General features: G+C 36.7%; 1 protein-coding gene across 3 annotated transcripts in view; it reads right to left on the bottom strand.

The window, feature by feature from the left end:
* SS18 (SS18 subunit of BAF chromatin remodeling complex) overlaps positions 1-21,304 on the bottom strand; it is a 90,192-nt gene that overhangs the window by 5,872 nt on the left and 63,016 nt on the right. For all 3 annotated transcript variants that reach the window (XM_021686072.2, XM_021686071.2, XM_021686067.1), the window contains one exon: positions 19,561-19,694. In XM_021686072.2, coding sequence (XP_021541747.1) covers positions 19,561-19,694 — 134 coding nt within the window. The remainder of the gene's footprint in view (positions 1-19,560; positions 19,695-21,304) is intronic.

Below are 21,304 nucleotides of genomic sequence, written 5' to 3'. Positions count from 1 at the left end.
CAACAGCCTGGTAAATTGAAACCATGTGAGTAAATGAGATTGTCTAAGGAGACTGTATTGAATGAAGAGTCGTCCCTAGGCTAGAAACCCGAGCAATACCAATCATCTTTAAATTTCTTTCTTTTATTCATCTAATCATATAAAGTCTTAAAATTATTCTGTCACAATACTTTTTAGGGATTTCTTTCTGTATTCTTATGATCACCATTCAAATTTAGGAAGTAAAGACCTTATTTATTCATTTATTTGTACTTTATTTATTTATCAATACTCACTGCTAATTGATATGTTCTACTAGGTGATGGAAACTCAACAGTGATAAAAAATAGACATGGTGATATCTTTAAAGGACTGACATTCTAGGGGAAGAGAGTATGACAATAAGTAATACATAATCTATTACATGGAGATACATGCTACACTGAAAAATTTAAGCATCTAACATAATGAAACTTTCCCACTAAAATAAGGAACAAGGCAAGGATGTCCCCTCTCACCACCCCTTTACAACAACATTGTACTAGGATTCCTAGTTTATGCAATAAGAAAAAGAAATAAAGGTATGCAGATGACATAATCATCTAGGTAGAAAACCCCGAAGATTGAACAACAACAAAAAATCTTCTGAAACTAATAAGCAAAGTTACAGGATACAAGGTTAACATACAAAAGTCAATCACTTACCTATATACCAGCAATGAACAAGTGGAATTTTAAATTAAAAACAATACTATTTACATTAGCACAAAGATGAAAATTAGATAAAAATCTAACAAAATATGTATAAAATGTACATGAGATAAACTAAAAAACTGATGAAAAAAATTAAAAAAAAAAAAACTAAATAAGTGGAGAAATGTTACACGTTCGTGGATAGGAAAATCAATATTGTTAAAATGTCAGTTCTACCTTACGTGATCTAAAGATTTAACACAATCACAATCAAAATCCCAGCAAGTTATTTGTGGTTACTGACAAATTGATTTTAAAGTTTACAAAGAGAGGTAGAAGACCCAGAATAGCCACACAATATTGAAGAACAAAGCCAGAGGACTGATAGTTCCGACTTCAAGATTTACTATAAAGCTACAGCAATCAAGACAGTGTGGTCCTGGTGAAAGAACAAGAAAAATAGATCAATGGAACATTAAAGAGAGCCCAGAAATAAACCCACATAAATACAGTAAACTGATCTTTGACAAAGAAGCAAAGGTAATACAATGGAGCAAAGAATCTTTTCAACAAATGGTGCTAGAACAACTGGACATCCACATGCAAAAAAAAATGAATCAAGATACAGATCCTAAAACCTTCACAAGAATTAACTCAAACTGGATCACTGACCTAAATGGAAAATACACAAGAATAAAACTCCTAGAAGATAACAAAGAAGAAAACCTAGGTGACTTTGAATTTGGTAATGACTTTTTAGATACAACACCAAAGGCACAATCCATGAAAGAAATAACTGATGAGATGGACTTCATTAAAAGTAAAATTTTTTACTCTGCAGAAGACAATGTCAAAGGAATGAGAAAACAAGCCATGAAGACAATACAATATTTGCAAAAGACACATGTGATAAGGACTGTTATCCAAAATATACAAAAAACTCTTAAAACTTAACAATAAGAAAACAAACAATCCAATTAAAAAATGGGCCAAGATCTGAACTGACATCTCACTAAAGATATAAAGATGGCAAATAAGTGTATGAAAAGATGTCCACATCATGTCATTAGGGAAATGCAAATTAAAACAATGAGATACCACTACACACCTATTAGAATCGCCAAGATCCTGAACACTAACAACACCAAATGCTGGCAAGGATGTCAAATGACAGATTGCTGCTGAGAATGCAAAATGGTACAGCCACTATGAAAGACAGTTTGGCAGTGTCTCACAGAACTAAACAGACTCTTACCATATAATCCAGCAAGCGTGCTCCTTGGTTTTTATCCAAATGAGTTGAAAATTTATGCCCACACAAAAACCTGCACATGGAAGTTTACAGCAGTTTTATTCATAATTGCCAAAATTTGGAAGCAACTAAGATGTCTTCAATAAATGAATGGATAAACAAACTGCAGTACATCCAGACAACGGAGTATTATTCAGCACTAAAAAGAAATATGCTATCAAGCCATGAGAAGGACTTAAACGCGTATTACTAAGTGAAATGAAAAGGCTACATACTATATGATTCCAAGTATATGACACTCTGGAAAAGGCAAAAATATGAAGACAGTAAAAAGGTCACTGGTTGCCAGGGGTCAGCAAAGAGAGAGAGATAAACGGGGAGCAGAGAGGATTTTTAGGGCAATGAAACTATTCTGTATGATACTATAATGGTGGATACATGTCATTACAGATTTGTCAAAACCCACAGAATGTACAACACCAAGAGTGAACCCTAATGGACACTATGGACTTGGGGTGATAATGATCTCTCAACCTAAGTTCACGGATTATAACAAACGGACCACTCTGGGATGCTGACAGCAGGAGAGGCTATACATATGCAGGGGTAGGATTTATATGAAAACTCTCTGTACTTTGTACTCTATTTTGTTGTGAACCTAAAACTGCTCAAAACAATAAAGCCTATTTTTAAAAAATTAAAACGTGCTTCCAGTCAAGATGGGTTTACCCCCAAAACCACTCAGAACATATGTAATGATCACATTCAGGACACAAGGTAACAAAGAACAGCAACTTGAGAAACTGGAAACAAATGAGGTGAGCCCTCTGGTTACACACTTTACTGCATTGAGAGTCTCTACACTGCAGTGTGTGGAGTGGAACTAAGGCTGCATCTGAGTTAAAGACATAAAGCTTAGAGCCTGGAGAGAAAACAGGAGCTAGAGTTCATAGGATAGAGTACTAAGGAAAGAAACAACCAAAAGTATTAGAGGAAACAATACTTGGCACTCATAAAGAAACAGAAATAGTGCTTATTCCCACCAGCCAGAGTGAAAAACCTCACAATTCAAGGGCAGTGGGTTGAGTACTCAAAAAGTTACTTAGCAGAAATACTTAGCAGACGACTAAACATTGCTTTGGTCCTGCCTAAAAACCTTAAAAGCAATCCACATAAGATCAAGATGTGTCTACATTACTTAACTGCATCCCAAAACAAACCTCAAGAATATTTCTAAGAATATATATGTATCCACCACCCAACAAAGTAAAAGTGATATTCATAATTTCTGGCATACAATCAAACATTATCATGCATAAAAGGATGAGAAAAATGACCCATAATGAAAAGGAAAAAAAAAATCGATCAAAACTGATCCAGATGTTAAGAATTATCAGAAAAGAATATTAAAACAATTATCATACCTGTATTCCAGATGCTCAAAAATTTAGGCAGAGACAAGGAAGACATAAAAATGACCCAAATTGAAATTCTAGGAAAAAAAACCCCAAACTGAAATTCTAGAAGTGAAAAATACCTGGGAATGGATTAGAAGCAGATAAAACAATGAACAAGAAAACATTAGTGAACTTAAAGACAGAGCAAAAAAAACTACTCAAAATAAAACAGAAAAAAAAGAAAAAAAACTGGTACAAGTTTAAGCAGCCAAATATACATGCAACTGGAGTCAACTAATCATGTAATTGGAGAGGACAGAAAAGGATATAGGGCTAAAAGAAGGAAAAATACTTGGTCAGAATTTTTCCAAATTTGATGAAAACCATAAAGCTACAAATCCAAGAAGATATATGAACCCTAAGCTTAAAAAACGCTAAATAATTTCATAAAGGTAAAAATCTTTAAAAACAGCCAAAAAAAGAAATACCAACTACCAGAAAAGAAAGAGAAGAATAACAGCAGATGCCTCCTTGGAAATAATATAACCAAGAAGACAGTGGAGCCAAATTTTTAAAGTACTGAAAGTAAAAAAACAAAACAAGCACGGGAGCGCACCGCAGGGATCTGCTGGGTTTGTAGACTCCACACTGAGTCGGGTGCCAGAGATAGAAATGCTCGGTCACAGGCCGAGTGAGCACAAAGTGCAGCCAGAGACTGGGGAGATGGGAGGGACTGACTGCTTTTCTCTGGGGGCTCACTGAGGAGCGGGCCCCGAGGTCTCACCTCCTCTGGGGCGGAGATTGGGAGGCCACCATTTTCACTCTCGGCCTCCAAAGCCGCAGGGAAAGCTTGCAGGAAAAAAAGCTCCTGAGGGCAAACCCGAGCAGATTACTTAGTCTGGACGCGGCAAGGGTGGGGCAATTCCGCCTCCGGCAAAGACATTTGGGAACCACGGCAACAGGCCCCTCCCCCAGAAGATCAGCAAGAACAGCCAGCCAAGACCAAGTTTACCAATCAATGAGAACGGCAGAATTCCAGCGCTAGGGGAATACCGCACATAGAATCCATGGCTTTTTTCCCATGATTCTTTAGTCTTTCAAAGTTAATTTTTTTTTAACTTTTTTTTTTTTAGATTTTTCTTTTTCCCTTTTACACCCAACATCAATCCCTTTTTTTAAAAACATTTTTATTTTTCATTTTTAGAATCATATTCTATCCCTTCATAGTAGTTACCTTCATTTTTGGCATATATATATAAATTGTTCTCTCTTTAAAATTTTGAGATAGTTTCTTCTAACAGATCAAACTATACCCTAAATCTCTAGTGTATGCTTTTGTTCTACTCTCCTGCCTAATCACATTCTCTCCCTTTTTTTTCCTTTTTTTTTTAAATCCTCTTCTTTTTTCAAACAACTCCTTATCAATTCCTTTTATAAAATTTTTTATAATTTTCATCTTTACAGTCATATTCCATCCCTTCATCATATCAGCCCTTATTTTTGTACATATATAAGTTTTTCTTTCTTTAAAATTTTGGGAGGCACTTTCTCTTCTAACAGACCAAATACACTGAAAATCTAGTGTGTGGCACTGATCTACGCACCAGCCTGATCATATTTGATCATATTCTGGGTTTTTTTGTTTTGTTCTGTTTTTGTTTGTTTTTATCTTTTCCTTTTTCTTTTTTCTTTCTTTCCCTTTCTTTTCCCCCAGCTCCAGGTCTTTTCTGATTTGTTTAGAGTATATTTTCTGGGGACATTGTTACCCCATTAGCATTTTGTTCTCTCATTAATCTATTCTCCTCTGGACAAAATGACAAGACAGAAAAAATCACCTCAACAAAAAGAACAAGAGGTAGTACCGACTGCCAGGGACCTACTCAATACGGACATTAGTACGATGTCGGATCTAGAGTTCAGAATCATCACTTTAAAGATACTAGCTGGGCTTGAAAAAAGCATGGAAGTTATTGAGAAACCCTTTCTGGAGAAATAAAACAACTAAAAGCTAACCAAGTCGAAATCAAAAAGGCTATTAATAAGGTGTAATCAAAAATGGGGGCACCAACTGCTAGGATAAATGAGGCAGAAGAGAGAATCAGTGCTACATAAGACCAACTGATGGAAAATAAAGAAGCTAAGAAAAAGAGAGATAAACAACTACTGGATCACGAGGGCAGAATTCGAGAGATAAGCGATACCATAAGACGAAACAACATTAGAATAATTGGGATCCCAGAAGAAGAAGAAAGAGAGAGAGGGGCAGAAGGTATACTGGAGCAAATTATAGCAGAGAACTTCCCTAATTCGGAGAAGGAAACAGGCATCAAATTCCAGGAAGCACAGAGAACCCCTCTCAAAATCAATAAAAATAGGTCAACAATCCAACATCTAATAGTAAAACTTACGAGTCTCAGAGACAAAGAGAAAATCCTGAAAGCAGCTCAGGACAAGAGATATGTAACCTACAATGGTAGAAACATTAGATTGGCAACAGACCTATCCACAGAGACCTGGCGGCCAGAAAGGACTGCCATGATATATTCAGAGCACTAAATGAGAAAAATATGCAGCCAAGAATACTATATCCAGCTACGCTGTCATTAAAAATAGAAGGAGAGATAAAAAGCTTCCAGGACAAACAAAAACTAAAGGAATTTGCAAACATGAAACCAGCCCTACAAGAAATCTTGAAAGGGGTCCTCTAAGCAAAGAGAGAGCCTAAAAGCAACATAGACCAGAAAGGAACACAGACAATATACAGTAACAGTCACCTTACAGGCAATACAATGGCACTAAATTCATATCTTTCAATAGTTACCTTGAATGTAAATAGGCTAAATGCCCCAATCAAAAGACACAGGCTATCAGATTGGATTAAAAAACAAGATCTATTCATATGCTGTCTGCAAGAGACTCATTTTAGACCCAAAGGCACCCCCAGAGGAAAGTGAGGGGGTGGAAAACCATTTACCATGCTAATGGACACCAAAAGAAAGCTGGGGTGGCAATCCTTATATCCCCACAAATTAGATTTTAAACCAAAGACTGTAATAAGAGATGAGGAAGGACACTACATCATACTTAAAGGGTCTATCCAACAAGAAGATCTCACAATTTAAATATCTATGCCCCTAACAGGGGGGCAGCCAATTATATAAGGCAATTAATAACGAAAGCAAAGAAACACATTGACAACAATACAATAATAGTGGGGGACTTTAACACCCCCCTCACTGAAATGGACAGATCATCTAAGCAAAAGATCAACAAGGAAATAAAGACTTTAAATGACACACTGGACCACATGGACTTCACAGACATATTCAGAACATTCCATCCCAAAGCAACGGAATACACATTCTTCTCTAGTGCCCATGGAACATTCTCCAGAATCAATCACATCCTAGGTCATAAATCAGGTCTCAACCAGTACCAAAAGATTGGGATCATTCCCTGCCTATTTTCAGACCACAATGAAAACGAAAACACAACTGTTCAAAATCTTTGGGATGCAGCAAAGGCAGTCCTAAGAGGAAAGTATATAGCAATACAAGCCTTTCTCAAGAAACAAGAAAGGTCTTAAGTACATAACCTAACCCTACACTTAAAGGAGCTGGAGAAAGAACAGCAAATAAAGCCTAAACCCAGCAGGAGAAGAGAAATCATAAAGATCAGAGCAGAAATCAATGAAATAGAAACCAAAAGAATAGTAGAACAGATCAACAAAACTAGGAGCTGGTTCTTTGAAAGAATTAACAAGATTGATAAACCCCTGGCCAGACTTATCAAAAAGAAAAGAGAAACGACCCAAATCAACAAAATCATGAATGAAAGAGGAGAGATCACAACCAACACCAAAGAAATACAAACAATTATAAGGAACATATTATGAGCAACTCTATGCCAGCAAATTAGATAACCTGGAAGAAATGGATGCATTCCTAGGGATGTATCAACTACCAAAACTGAACCAGGAAGAAATAGAAAACCTGAACAGACCTATAACCACTAAGGAAATTGAAGCAGTCATCAAAAATCTCCCAACAAACAAAAGCCCAGGGCCAGATGGCTTCCCAGGGGAATTCTACCAAACATTTCAAGATGATTTAATACCTATTCTTATGAAACTGTTCCAAAAAATAAAAATGGAAGGGAAACTTCCAAACTCGTTTTATGAGGCCACCATTACCTAGATCCCAAAACCAGACAAACACCCCATCAAAAAGGAGAATTACAGACCAATATCCTTGATGAATATGGATGCAAAAATTCTCACCAAAATACTAGCCAATAGGATCTAACAGTACATTAAAAGGATTATTCCCCACGACCAAGTGGGATTTATCCCTGGGCTGCAAGGTTGGTTCAACATCCGCAAATCAATCAACGTGATACAATACATTAACAAAAGAAAGAGCAAGAATCATATGATCCTCTCAATAGATGCAGAAAAAGCATTTGACAAAGTACAGCATCCTTTCTTGATCAAAACTCTTCAGAGTATAGGCATAGAGGGTACATACCTCAAGATCATAAAAGGCATCTATGAAAAACCTACAGCGAATATCATTCTCAATGGGGAAAAACTGAGAGCTTCCCCCTAAGGTCAGGAATGCGGCAGGGATGTCCACTATCACCACTGCTATTCAACATAGTATTAGAAGTCCTAGCCACAGCAATCAGACAACAAAAAGAAATAAAAGGCTTCCAAATCGGCAAAGAAGAAGTCAAACTCTCACTCTTTGCAGATGATATGATACTTTATGTGGAAAACCCAGAAGACTCCACCCCAAAACTGCTAGAACTCATACAGGAATTCAGTAAAGTGGTAGGATATAAAATCAATGCACAGAAATCAGTGGCATTTCTATACACCAACAACAAGACAGAAGAAAGAGAAATTAAAGAGTCGATCCCATTTACAATTGCACCCAAAACCTTAAGATACCTGGGAATAAATCTAACCAAAGAGGCAAAGGATCTGTACTCAGAAAACTATAAAATACTCATGAAAGAAATCGAGGAAGACACAAAGAAATGGAAAAACGTTCCATGCTCATGGATTGGAAGAACAAATATTGTGAAGATGTCAATGCTACCTAGAGCCATCTACACATTCAATGCAATCTCCATCAAAATACCACCCGCTTTTTTCAAAGAAATGGAACAAATAATCCTAAAACTTGTATGGAACCAGAAAAGACCCCGAATAGCCAGAGGAATGTTGAAAAAGAAAAGCGAAGCTGGTGGCATCACAATTCCGGACTTCAAGCTCTATTACAAAGCTGTCATCATCAAGACAGTATGGTACTGGCACAAAAACAGACACATAGATCAATGGAACAGAATAGAGAGCCCAGACATGGACCCTCAACTCTATGGTCAACTCATCTTTGACAAAGCATGAAAGAATGTCCAATGGAAAAAAGACAGTCTCTTCAACAAATGGTGTTGGGAAAATTGGACAGCCACATGCAGAAGAATGAAACTGGACCATTTCCTTACACCACACACAAAAATAGACTCCAAATGGTTGTAGGACCTAAATGTGAGACAGGAGTCCATCAAAATCCTAAAGGAGAACACAGGCAGCAACCTCTTCGACCTCAGCCGCAGCAACTTCTTCCTAGAAACATCGCCAAAGGCAAGGGAAGCAAGGGCAAAAATGAAGTACTGGGACTTCATCAAAATAAAAAGCTTTTGCACAGCAAAAGAAACAGTCAACAAAACCAAAAGACCACCAACAGAATGGGAGAAGATATTTGCAAATGACATATCAGATAAGGGCTAGTATCCAAAATCTATAAAGAACTTATCAAACTCAACACCCAAAGAACAAAGAATCCAATCAAGAAATGGACAGAAGACATGAACAGACATTTTTCCAAAGAAGACATCCAAATGGCCAACAGACACACGAAAAAGTGCTCAACATCGCTCGGCATCAGGGAAATCCAAATCAAAACCTCAATGAGATACCACCTCACACCAGTCAGAATGGCTAAAATGAACAAGTCAGGAAATGACAGATGTTGGCAGGGATGCAGAGAAAGGGGAACCCTCCTACACTGTTGTGGGAATGCAAGCTGGTGCAGCCACTCTGGAAAACAGTATGGAGGTTCCTCAAAAGTTGAAAATAGAGCTACCATACGATCCAGCAATTGCACTACTGGGTATTTACCCCAAAGATACAAAAGGAGGGATCCGAAGGGGTATGTGCACCCCAATGTTTATAGCAGCAATGTCCACAATAGCCAAACTGTGGAAAGAGCCAAGATGTCCATCGACAGATCAATGGATAAAGAAGATGTGGTATATATATATATATATACAATGGAATATTATGCAGCCATCGAAAGGAATGAGATCTTGCCATTTGCAACAACGTGGATGGAACTTGAGGGTGTTATGCTGAGCAAAATAAGTCAATCAGAGAAAGACATGTGTCGTATGACCTCACTGATATGAGGAATTCTTAATCTCAGGAAACAAACTGAGGGTTGCTGGAGTGGAGGCTGGGGTGGGAGGGATGGGGTGGCCGGGTGCTAAACACTAGAGAGGGTATGTGCTATGGTGAGCGCTGTGAATTGTGCAAGACTGTTGAATCACAGATCTGTACCTCTGAAACAAATAATGCAATATATGTTAAGAAAAAAAAAAAAGAAGACAGCAGGAGGGGAAGAATGAAGGGGGGGAAATCAGAGGGGAAGATGAACCATGAGAGATGATGGACTCTGAAAAACAAACTGAGGATTCTAGAGGGGCGGGGGGAGGGAGGATGGGTTAGCCTGGTGATGGGTATTAAAGAGGGCACGTTCTGCATGGAGCACTGGGTGTTATGCACAAAGAATGAATCATGGAACACTACATCAAAAACTAATGATGTAATATATGGTGATTAACATAACAATAAAAAATTTTTAAAAAATTAAAATAAAATGTATAGATTTAAAAAACAAAACAAAACAAAAAAACAACCTGTCAAACTAGAATTCTATACCCAGAATAAATATTTTTCAATAATGGAAGAGAAATAAACACTTTCTCAAACATACATAAACTGAAGACCTACATTACAATAAATGTTAAAAACAATTTCCTTTCCTTCACGCAAAGGAAAATGATACCAGATGGAACTATGAATCTACCATAGGAATCAAGAGGACCAGAAATAGTAAATATATAAGATTTTTTACTATTTAAATATCTTTAAAGGATAATTGGTTTTTTAAGAAAAATAAATTCCACGTACAACAGAGTTTATAACACATGTACAAATAAAATTTATAACAATAACACAAAGGTTGAGAAGAAAGAAATGAAATTAAACTATTGAAAGGCTTTATAGTATACATAAGGTGGCATAATATCACCTAAAATAAGCTACAAGATGGGTGAACTTTGAAAGAAGACAATCACAAAACACCACATATTGCGTGACTCCATTTATCTCAAATATCCAGAATAAGAAAATCTATACAGACTGAAAGTAAACTACCTGTTTCCTAGGGCTGAATGTTTAAAAAAAAAAGAAAAAAAAAAAAAAAAAAAAAAAAAAAAATCCCATTGAATGGTATACTCTAAAATGGTGAGTTAATTAATGGTATGTGAATTATATCAATATAGTTTTTTTTAAAGCAGGAAAAAGGTTCAAAATAAGACAGAAAAAAAAAGAGAATAAAGAACAAAGTAAGAAAAGAAATCAAGATGATGGATTCAACCAAATCCATAATCACATAAAACATAATGTTCAAAGCCCCTCCACTAAAAGGCAGAGATTGTCAGATTGGATAAAAAAGCAAGACTTGACAAATGCTGCCTTCATGAAATACAATTTAAACATAAAAACACAAATATGTTAATGATAAAAGGATAAGGGGTGTCTGGCTGGCTCAGTCGGTAGAGCATGCAACTCTTCATCTTGGGGTTGTAAATTCGAGCCCCACATTAGATGCAGAGATCACTTAAAAATAAAATCTTTAAAAAATAATAAAAGGATAAAAAAAGATATGTAATTCTATCAATAATCCAAAGAAAGTTGGTGTGGCTATATTAAAATCAAAAAGATCTCAGAGCAAAGAATATTATCACAGATAAAGTTATTTCATAATAGTAAAGGAATAAATTTTTTTTTAAATTTTATTTATTTATTTGACAGAGCGAGAGAGAGAGAGAGCACAACCAGGGGGTGCAGGAGGCAGAGGGAGAAGCAGGCTCCCTACTGAGCAAGGACCCCGACGCAGGAATCAATCCCAGAACCCCGGGATCATGACCCGAACCAAAGGCAGATGCTCAACCTACTGAGCCACGCAGGCATTCCGTAAAGGAATAAATTAATCAAGACAGAAAATTCCTAAAAATGTATAAAACTTAAAAAGGTAGCATTATGATACATGAAGCAAAAATGGATAGAACTGCAAGGAAAAATAGACAAACACACAATTATAGCCAAAGATTTAATGTTTTTCTCAACAGAAAATCAAGCTAAGATATAGGTGACTTGAACACTATCAACCAACCTGATCTAACATTTATAGAACATCCTCACAGACTATATTGTGGGCCAAAAAGTATGTCTCAATAAATGTATAACAATTCAAGTTAATTAATGTTGATGGAATGATGATGATGGAATTAAATGAGAAATCAGTGACAGAAAAATATCTGGAAAATCTCCAAATATTTGAAAACTAAATTATACACTTCTAAATAACAGTTGGATCAAAGAAGAAATCAAAAGCAAATCAGAAAATATTTTCAACTGAAAATAAAAACACAACATATAAAAATTTGTGGGCTGTAGTTTAAGTAGTACTTAGAGGGGAATTTACAGCAATGAACACCTAAATTAGGAAGGAGGGCAGTTCTTAAATCAATGGGAATTCAGCTCTTACCTTAGGAAATAGGAAAAGAAGAGCAAATGAAACCCAAAACAAGCAGGAGAAAAAAAATAATAAAGAAGAGGGCAGAAATCAAGGATAAAAAAACCAAATTGGGCTGGGGGGGGTGCGGCAGGGGGAAATCTGTAAAACAAAAAGCTGGCTCTCTGAGAAGATCAATGAAGTACATAAAAACCGGCAGCCAGATTACTTTGGGAAAAAAAAAAAAGAGAGAAGATACACATTACCAATATCAGAAATGAAAGAGAGAATATCACTACTGATACTAGAGATACTAAAAGGATAAAAAAGGAATCATTCGACAAAACAAATGAAATGGACAAAGCCCTTAACAAATACAAGTATCTCCTCAAGAAGAAATACATAACCTGAATACGCCTATGTTTAATAAAGAAAGTAAATTTGTAATTAAAAACCTTCCTGCAAAGAATATCCAAGCCCAAACAGCTTCACTGGTGAATTGTACCAAACATTTTAGAAGGAATAATATCAATATTACACAAATCCTTCAAGAAAACTGAAGAAGGAGGGCGCCTGGGTGGTTCAGTTGGTTAAGAGTCTGCCTTCGGCTCAGGTCATGATCCCAGGGTCCTGGGATCGAGCCCCACATCGGGCTCCCTGCTCTGCGGGAAGCCTGCTTCTGCCTCCCTCTCTGTCTCTCATGAATAAATAAATAAAATCTTTAAAAAAAAAAAAAAGAAAAGAAAACTGAAGCGGGGTGATTTCCTTCTAACTCACTTTATGAAGCCCGTGCTATTTTGATAACAAGACCGGATAAAGACATTAAAAGAAAACTAGAGTCCAATATCCCTCATAAGTATAGATGCAAAAATTCTTTTTTTTCAAAGATGCAAAAATTCTTTTTTTTTTTTTTAAAGATTTTATTTATTTATTTGACAGAGAGAGACACAGCATGAGAGGGAACATGAGCAGGGGAAGTGGGAGAGGGAGAAGCAGGCTTCCCGCTGAGCAGGGAGCCTGACATGGGGCTCGATCTCAGGACCCTGAGATCATGACCTGAGCCGAAGGCAGACGCCCAACGACTGAGCCACCCAGGCGCCCCAAAGATGCAAAAATTCTTAACAAAATTTTAGCTGATCAACTCCAACAACATATAAAAAGGATAATAACACATCATGACCAAGTGAAGTTTATCCTAGCTATGCAAGATTGATTTAAAACTTGAATATCAAAAAAATTCTTGAATATCAAAGAATATTATTTAACATACTAAATTAAAAAAGGAAAGCTATAATTCCTTCAAAATATAAGGGAAAATCATTTGACAAATTTCAACATTCATTCCTAATAAAAATTTTCAGCAAACTAGGAATACAGGCAACAACCTCTACTTGATAAAGGACACCTACACAAACCCTACACATCTTACGTAAGGCTGAAAGGCTGATTGTTATCCACCTAAGATTAGGAATAAAACAAAAAATGTCCAACTATTTCTATTTGACATGGTATTAGAGGTTTTAAGGCAGGGATAGATTAAGGGGGAGGGAGGCGGAGCATTCAGATTATAAAGAAAAAAATAGTCTTTATTCACAGGCAACATGATTTCTATGTGGAAAACCTTAAAGAAATTTTTTTTCCAAGATTTTATTTATTTGTCAGAGAGAGAGAGAGCGCAAGCAGGGGGAGTGGCAGGCAGAGGGAGAAGCAGGGCCCCCACTGAGCAGGGAGCCCGATGCAGGACCCGATCCCAGGACCCCGGGATCATGACCTGAGCCGAAGGCAGACGCTTAACCGACTGAGCTGCCCAGGCGTCCCTATGTGGAAATTTTAAAGGAATCTACAAACAAATAATGAGTTAATGTTAAAGTTTTGGTAAAATATCAATAAAAATAAACTATACTTTTATATAACCAGCAATTAACTATAAATTGAAATTTTAAAAAATTTACATTATCAAAAATATAAAATACCTAGAGATAAATCTGACAAAAATCTATGTAAGACCTGTATGCTGAGAAGTACATTAACACTGCTGAAAAAATTTTAAAGGGACATATGCCATGCTCATAGGATGGAATACTCACTGACATCATATAAAGATATAGTTGTCTCCAAATCTATACATTTAAGGCAATCCCCATCAAAGTATCAGTAGGCTTTTTGTAGAAACTGGCAAGCTGATTTTAAAATTCATATGGAAATGCAAAAAACTTAAAATGCCTAAACAACTTTGAAAAAGAACATAGTTGGAAAACTCACAACATCTAATTTCAAAACTTACTATAAAACTATAGTAAAATGACAGCATGGTATAGACACAAAGACTGATAAATAGATCAGTCCAGAAATAAGCATAGTTAGGATTTTCAGCAAAGGTTCAAAGATAATTCAGTAGAGAAAGGATAGTCTATGCAACAAATGCTGCTCAGAAAATTAGCTATCCACTTGAAAACAAAAATACAAACTTTAATTTGTGCTTCCTACAAAAATTAACTCAAAATGGATTACAGACTTAAATGTAAAGTCTAAAAATATAAGGCTTCTAGAAGAAAGAATTAAAAGAAAATCTTTGTGACTCTGGATTAGGTAAAGATTTCCTACATATAGTATCAAAAGCATGATCTATAAAAGAAAAAGTTGATAAACTGGACTTCATAAAAATTTTAAAGTTCCTCTCTTCAAAAGACAATGCTGAAAGAATGAAGGGAGAAGCCACAGACTGGAGAAAAATATTTGCACATCATATACCTGATAAAGGACTTGAATGTACAATATAGAAAGACCTCTCAATACTCAACAGTAAGAAAATAAAGAACAGTATTTTAAAATAAGCAAAAGATTTGAGCAGACATTTCAGAAAAGATACATAGATGGAAAATAAGCACATGATTAGCCATTATCACTGGTCCTTTGGGACATGAAAATGAAAAGCACAATGAGCTATCACTATACATGCTTATCAGAATAGGTAAAATTGAAAAGACTGACCCATCAAAAAGTATCAAATAGTACACTTTTAATATGTGCATTTTATGGCATGTCAATAATACTTCAGTGAAGTTGTTTAAATACAGAAGGGTGGAGAAATACAACAGTCCCCCCTTATCCACGGTTTTGCTTTCTGTAGTTTTAGTTACCCGTGGTCAACTGTGGTCCAATAGCAGAAGATCCTCCTGACACATCATCATCAGGTCAACAGCAGCACAACACTACATCACTGCGCCTACATCATTCCCCTCACTTCACCTCATCATGTAGGCATTTTATCAGCTCACATCATCATAAGAAAGGTGAATACAGTACAATAAGATATTTTGAGAAAGACCACATTTGTATAACTTTTATTATAGTATATTGTTATAATTGTTCTTTTATTATTCTTTATTGTTATTAATCTCTTACTGTGCCTAATTTATAAACTAAACTTTATCATAAGTATATATGCATAGGAAAAACATTGTATATACAGGGTTCAGTACTATCTGTGGTTTTAGGCTTCTATTGAGGGTATCGGAACATATCCTTTGCGGGTAAGGGGTGGAGCTACTATAAAGCAAGGCAATGGAGGATGTTACTATTTTTAAAGATTTATTTATTTATTTTAGAGAGAGGGCACAAGCCGGGGGAGGGGCAGGGAGCAGGGTTGGGGGTAGAGAGGGGAAGAAGACTCCCTGCTGAGCCCAACACGGGGCTTGAACTCACAACCCTGAGATCATGACCTGAGCTGAAATCAAGAATCAGATGCTCAACCAAATGAGCCACCCAGGTGCCCCAAGGATGTTACTATTTTAGATAGGTAGACCATGAAGGACTCCTTGATATGACATGGTGACAGATCAGAGCAGAGATTGGAAGAAAGTGACAAAGCCACACATTGGATCTGAGGGAGAAATATGCCTGATGTGTATGAGAACAGCAAGCAAGCGAAGGTGACTGAAGCAAACTGAATGAGGGCAGCTATAAATACAGAGATGAGATAGTGAGACAGGTGGGGGGGGGCACAAGTCATATAGGGCTTTGTAGGTCATAATAAGATCTGGCCTTCACTATAAGACTGAAGTCACCACAGGGCTTTAAGCAGTGGCTTTAAAAGCATCTAATGTTTTTAAAAGGTCATTCTGGGTCCTATGTGGGGCATATCCTATAGCGGAGCTACGATGACAGCAGGAAGACCAGGAAGGAAGATATTGCAATAGTCCAAGTGACTGACAGTTGGAACTTTGACTTGGGTAAGTGCAGGAGGCTGTAAAAAACAGCTAGATACTGGACAGATTTTGAAGGAAGAGGTGATGAGATTTGCTGGTTTACAAGATGTGGATTTGCAAAAATGAGGGGAGCCAAGATGACTCCAGAACTGAGGAACTGAAAGAATCAAGCTGCCGTTACTGAGATAGGAAAAAATGATGGAGAAGCAACAGCCTTTAGCAATGATTTCTCTCTCAGTTCTCCCCCTCTTTTAGTTCATCCTGCACATTGCTATAAGAGTCATCTGCCTAAACCACCACTATAATTATATTACTGTTGGATTTAAGAATCTGTATTAGTTTTCTATTCCCTTTACTATCTTGAAGAGGTGAACTACTTTCCCTAAAATGAAAAGACCAACAAGCGTTTGGGTTGGGGGGATACAGATAAGGTGAAACCCATGGTAACTGTGGGAAGACTATTAACACTAGAGTAGCTAAGATGGTCCCCTCCTCAGCCTTTTCTAGTGGGGAAGGAGATGTGGCTGGCATCTATTCAAACGTCTTTATCTATAGTACCATCCCAAATTCCTAAGTAGTTCAGGGGGTGGAATAATTATAATGGAAGAGGCAGTATATCATATGTCTATCGTATATACAATACCACATATAGTATCACATACGTTTACCAAGTGCCAGGCATAGCTAGTATTTTATATGCATCATTTAAAACCCTTTATAGGCTTCAAATGATGTCAGGATAAAGTCCAAGTCCCCTAACATGGCTTATAAGAGTCTTTCTAATCTAAACTTTAACTTCTCTATCCAATCTTGCCTCTCCCTCCCCATGCTTCTGCTTTACTCAACCACACACCTCAATGCTAGTCCTTTGTGAATACACTTCTTTCTGACTAGAATACCCCTCCCTCCTCTATGTCTACTTGTCTAATACCTACTCATCCTTGGGCCCTCACACTAATACAATGCTTCCCAAAGAACATTTTTTCTATTATCTACATTAGGAGCCCACTTCCACAAAAATCTTGCCTTTCTTCACCCAGGTATTTCTCACACTATATTATATCATCTGTTTGTCTGGATCCTGTCTAGATTTAAGTTCACAAAGGCAGAATTTATATTTATCTTATTCCCCAATGTACCCTGATTTTAGGTATTTGGCATATAAATATTGCTCAAGAAACATTTACTTAATGACTAACGTTAAGCTTAGGGGATTTAGAAATACATCATGTAGGGAGAATATGGTTAGTTCAGTCCATGACATGATAAAGTTGACTGAAATAGCAAGACATCCAAAGAGAGATGTTCCATACACAGCTGAAAAAATTGGAGCTGAAGTTGGGTTGCAAAGGGTGGGCTGAGGGTACTGAAAATAAAAAACTGGGTGAATAGGGAGACCAAGAAAAACACTGAGCCAAGGATTGATATTTGGATAAAAGAAAGATGAGAAGCAAGTGAAAAAATAAAGAAGGAATTACTGGAAGTATAAGAGAAATTTAAAAAGCAGGGTAATCAGAAACTAAACAAAACCATTCAAGAATGAAAATAGGAATACGTGTCAAATATGTCAAAAGTAAAGTCAAGAAAGACCAAGATATTTAACTGCTCCACCAGGGCGCCTGGGTGGCTCAGTCAGTTAAGCATCTGACACTTGACTTCAGCTCAGGTCATGACATCAGAGTTGTGGGATGGAGCCCCGGGTCAGGCTCCGCGCTCAGCATAGAGTCTGCTGGAGATTCTCTCTCTCTCTCCCTCTGCCCCTCCCCTCACTCAGGCTCCATGCTCAGCATAGAGTCTGCTGGAGATTCTCTCTCTCTCTCCCTCTCCCTCTAAATAAATAAATAAATAAATAAATAAAATCTTTTAAAAAAAAGATTGCTCCACCAGCCATAGGGACCGTTCTGTTTTACTCCTTTAGGACCTAATACAGTGTCCAGCACATACAGAAAATTAATAAATATTTGCTGACTGAGGGGATAAACGATCAGAAGCTCACTTTTTAAAAAGTTAACTGGTAAATTAGAATGAGCCTAAACCTTGCCGTCAGGAATCTTGCCCTGAGTCATTCGCCAAGACTTTTTCACTTTTAAAACTTAAATAAAATTCCTACCTCATCCTTTGATTTAGTATTAATGGATTTTTTAAAAAAATATTACTCATTTGTCCTTACCCCTTTAGTTTAAGTCTCTTCTATCTCTTTTATCTTTATCACTGAAATCGGAAGTGTCAGTACAAGGGGCAGTGGGCTTGAGAGAGCACTGATCAAAGAACTGCTCACGCCCTCAAGTTTTAATTAGTACTGCACTGAGTTGTTCCTCAACCAGATCATCTACACTGGCCTTGGAAGCATAACGTACAAAAAAAATAACCTATTTTGGGTAGCTTAAGTAGTGAGCAGACCAGATTATCCTCACTAGATAGTCATTAGACAATACTGAAATCAATCTAAAGAAACTGCCAACTTAATAAATCATTTTCATTATAATTTAGAGTGCGTATAATAACAAGATTCACAAAACAATGATGTGGCACAGATTATTAAGTCTGAAAGTTTACTGATAAAAAGAAGGAACTTAAGTAAATCCTAGGTTCAAGAGAATACAGTCATCTTAAAATGAGATACGTCTCTACATATATGAAAAGAGAAGGAAAGAGATTATTAATACTTGAGATAATGGATATGTGTATGAAAGGCATCAGAGACAGGAGGTGAATATGAACTGAAAGAGGACAGACATCAGTGATGTGGAGGAAGTGCAGTGGATATGCTGAAGTCAAGATGAGAACTACGAAGAGCACTGACCCAGATGGACTACAGGTCAGTAAACATGAGGGAGATCAGAGAAATTAGGAGCCTTAGAATAGAGAATGATGTTTGTAATACCTACAGGAAGTCTGCCTGGGGAAAGACCAGAGGGAGAGAAAGGGAATATGAATGAATATGAATGAATGCTGGTGCCCAGAGATGACATGTTTTATATGTTACTGTAACTATGATCAACTCTGCTAGCATTCTATGAAAAAGACTCAAAAGTAAAATTTTTTTTTTTTTTGTTAACTCATATGCTATGAACAGGAGGAGGGAAAAATGAGCCTTCAAGTGAAAAACACCCTAATGAAGACTGAACAAACAATGGGGCAGTCAAACAGTTGGCCAAATAACTTACCTGGTCATATCCGTAAGGCCTCTGCTGTGGCGGCTGTGGTGGTCCAGGCTGTGTTGGTCTATAACCCCCATATTGCTGACCTTGTCCTTGTGGGTAGTTAGGATACTGAGGACCTGGACCACCCTGTGAAGGACCTGCAAAATAATTAACACAAACAAAAACCCAGATATAAACACAACTCTCAAAAGGGTTTAGAACTAGATGCTATTATGTTTTTATATCTAAACAAAAAAGGATAGTTTGGCATCCGGATCTTCTCAAATACTTTTTGAAATAAATTCCATAGGTTGTAAGAGTGGAAATATTATAAGGATGCCACCATGTACAAGATGTTTTGATTCAGTGTAACTAGTAAGCTATGTGTTAACCATCAAAAAAAAATTTTTTTTAATGAGTAAAAGAGACTCAGGAGTTGTGAAGCAGGTTAATTCTATGGTATTAAGAAAATTCATCTACACCTCTACTAGAAAGTAACCAGTATAAGCAACAGATAAAAGAAGAAGCAAGAAGCAGATTCAAATTAAAATACAGAAATAATTTCTAAATAAAGTTTGGGAATCAATGATATTTATAGCTGTATGACTCTAGATTTATACTTGCAATCCCCCCAAAATCACAAAGAATAATTTTCCATGTAAATTCTAGATTTATATTTGCAATCACCAAAAGAATGCTTTATGTTCTGCATTGGTAAACTTACTATCACAGTATTTTTAAACCAAAACTAAAGAAGACTTGAAAAGCCACAGGTTGCATGTGAAAAAACTTGTTTCAAAAGTTATATTCTGTGTACCAATCACCTTTAATACTTAACCCATAAAAATGAGTGATTTCCAATTCCAGAGATGGCAAGGGACTAATCTGGCTTGCCCAACAAATATGTCTGTTTCATAAATCCCACTACTGCCTATTGTAAAGAATGCTTTATAAAGCATAAGCTGAAAAGCTTTGACACTTAAATGTTTTCTATCATAGCCATTCAAAATCTGCCATTAAAAAAAAAAAAACTGATGGCAGAGGAAAATGTCAAAAGAGAGTAAATTTCCAAGCATAAATTCCATCAGTCTATTATTTATTTAATTATTATACATTCAATTTTTAAAACTCTAAATTTTCTATTAGAAGAAAGTACAACAGAAGCCTATGAATAAGCAAAATGGGAACTTCTTTGGGATTCCCAATGTCTAACAAAACAGCATTTAACTACTTCAACTGAAAATATTCAGTTTCATTTACTCTTTCTTCCCATTGACAGTATTTGTATCAATGAATTTACTTGATTTAACCACACCGTATTTGTTTTCATGTAAACACAATAAAACCAGAATACTTATTTAAAATACAGATTTTCGATGGTCATGAAACGAAAATTGCCACTTGAGAAGAGCAAGAAAGTCCCCTTGTAAAAACAAGAAATCCATGGAATATTTCTAAAGTCATATCTCAAGTTAGGGAACCAGAACTTATCAGTTTGGGGGGAAATACCTGGCTCCCAATACCTGACTAAATTTTAATGCATACTTTGAAGGCACAAGAGAATTTCAGCCAGATCCTGGTTCTTAGATTTGCAATGACGGGTAGAGAGAGGTGCACATAGTAATCACAGAGCTTAAAACTAATGGATAAAGGGGCGCCTGGGTAGCTCAGTCGTTAAGCATCTGCCTTCGGCTCAGGTCATGATCCCAGAGTGCTGGGATCGAGCCCCGCATCGGGCTCCCTGCTCCGCGGGAAGCCTGCCTCTCCC

Source organism: Neomonachus schauinslandi, chromosome 14 (genome assembly GCF_002201575.2).
Source record: "Neomonachus schauinslandi chromosome 14, ASM220157v2, whole genome shotgun sequence".
In the NCBI taxonomy this organism is placed as follows: Eukaryota; Metazoa; Chordata; class Mammalia; order Carnivora; family Phocidae; genus Neomonachus; species Neomonachus schauinslandi.
This window is presented reverse-complemented; position numbering and strand designations above follow the sequence as displayed.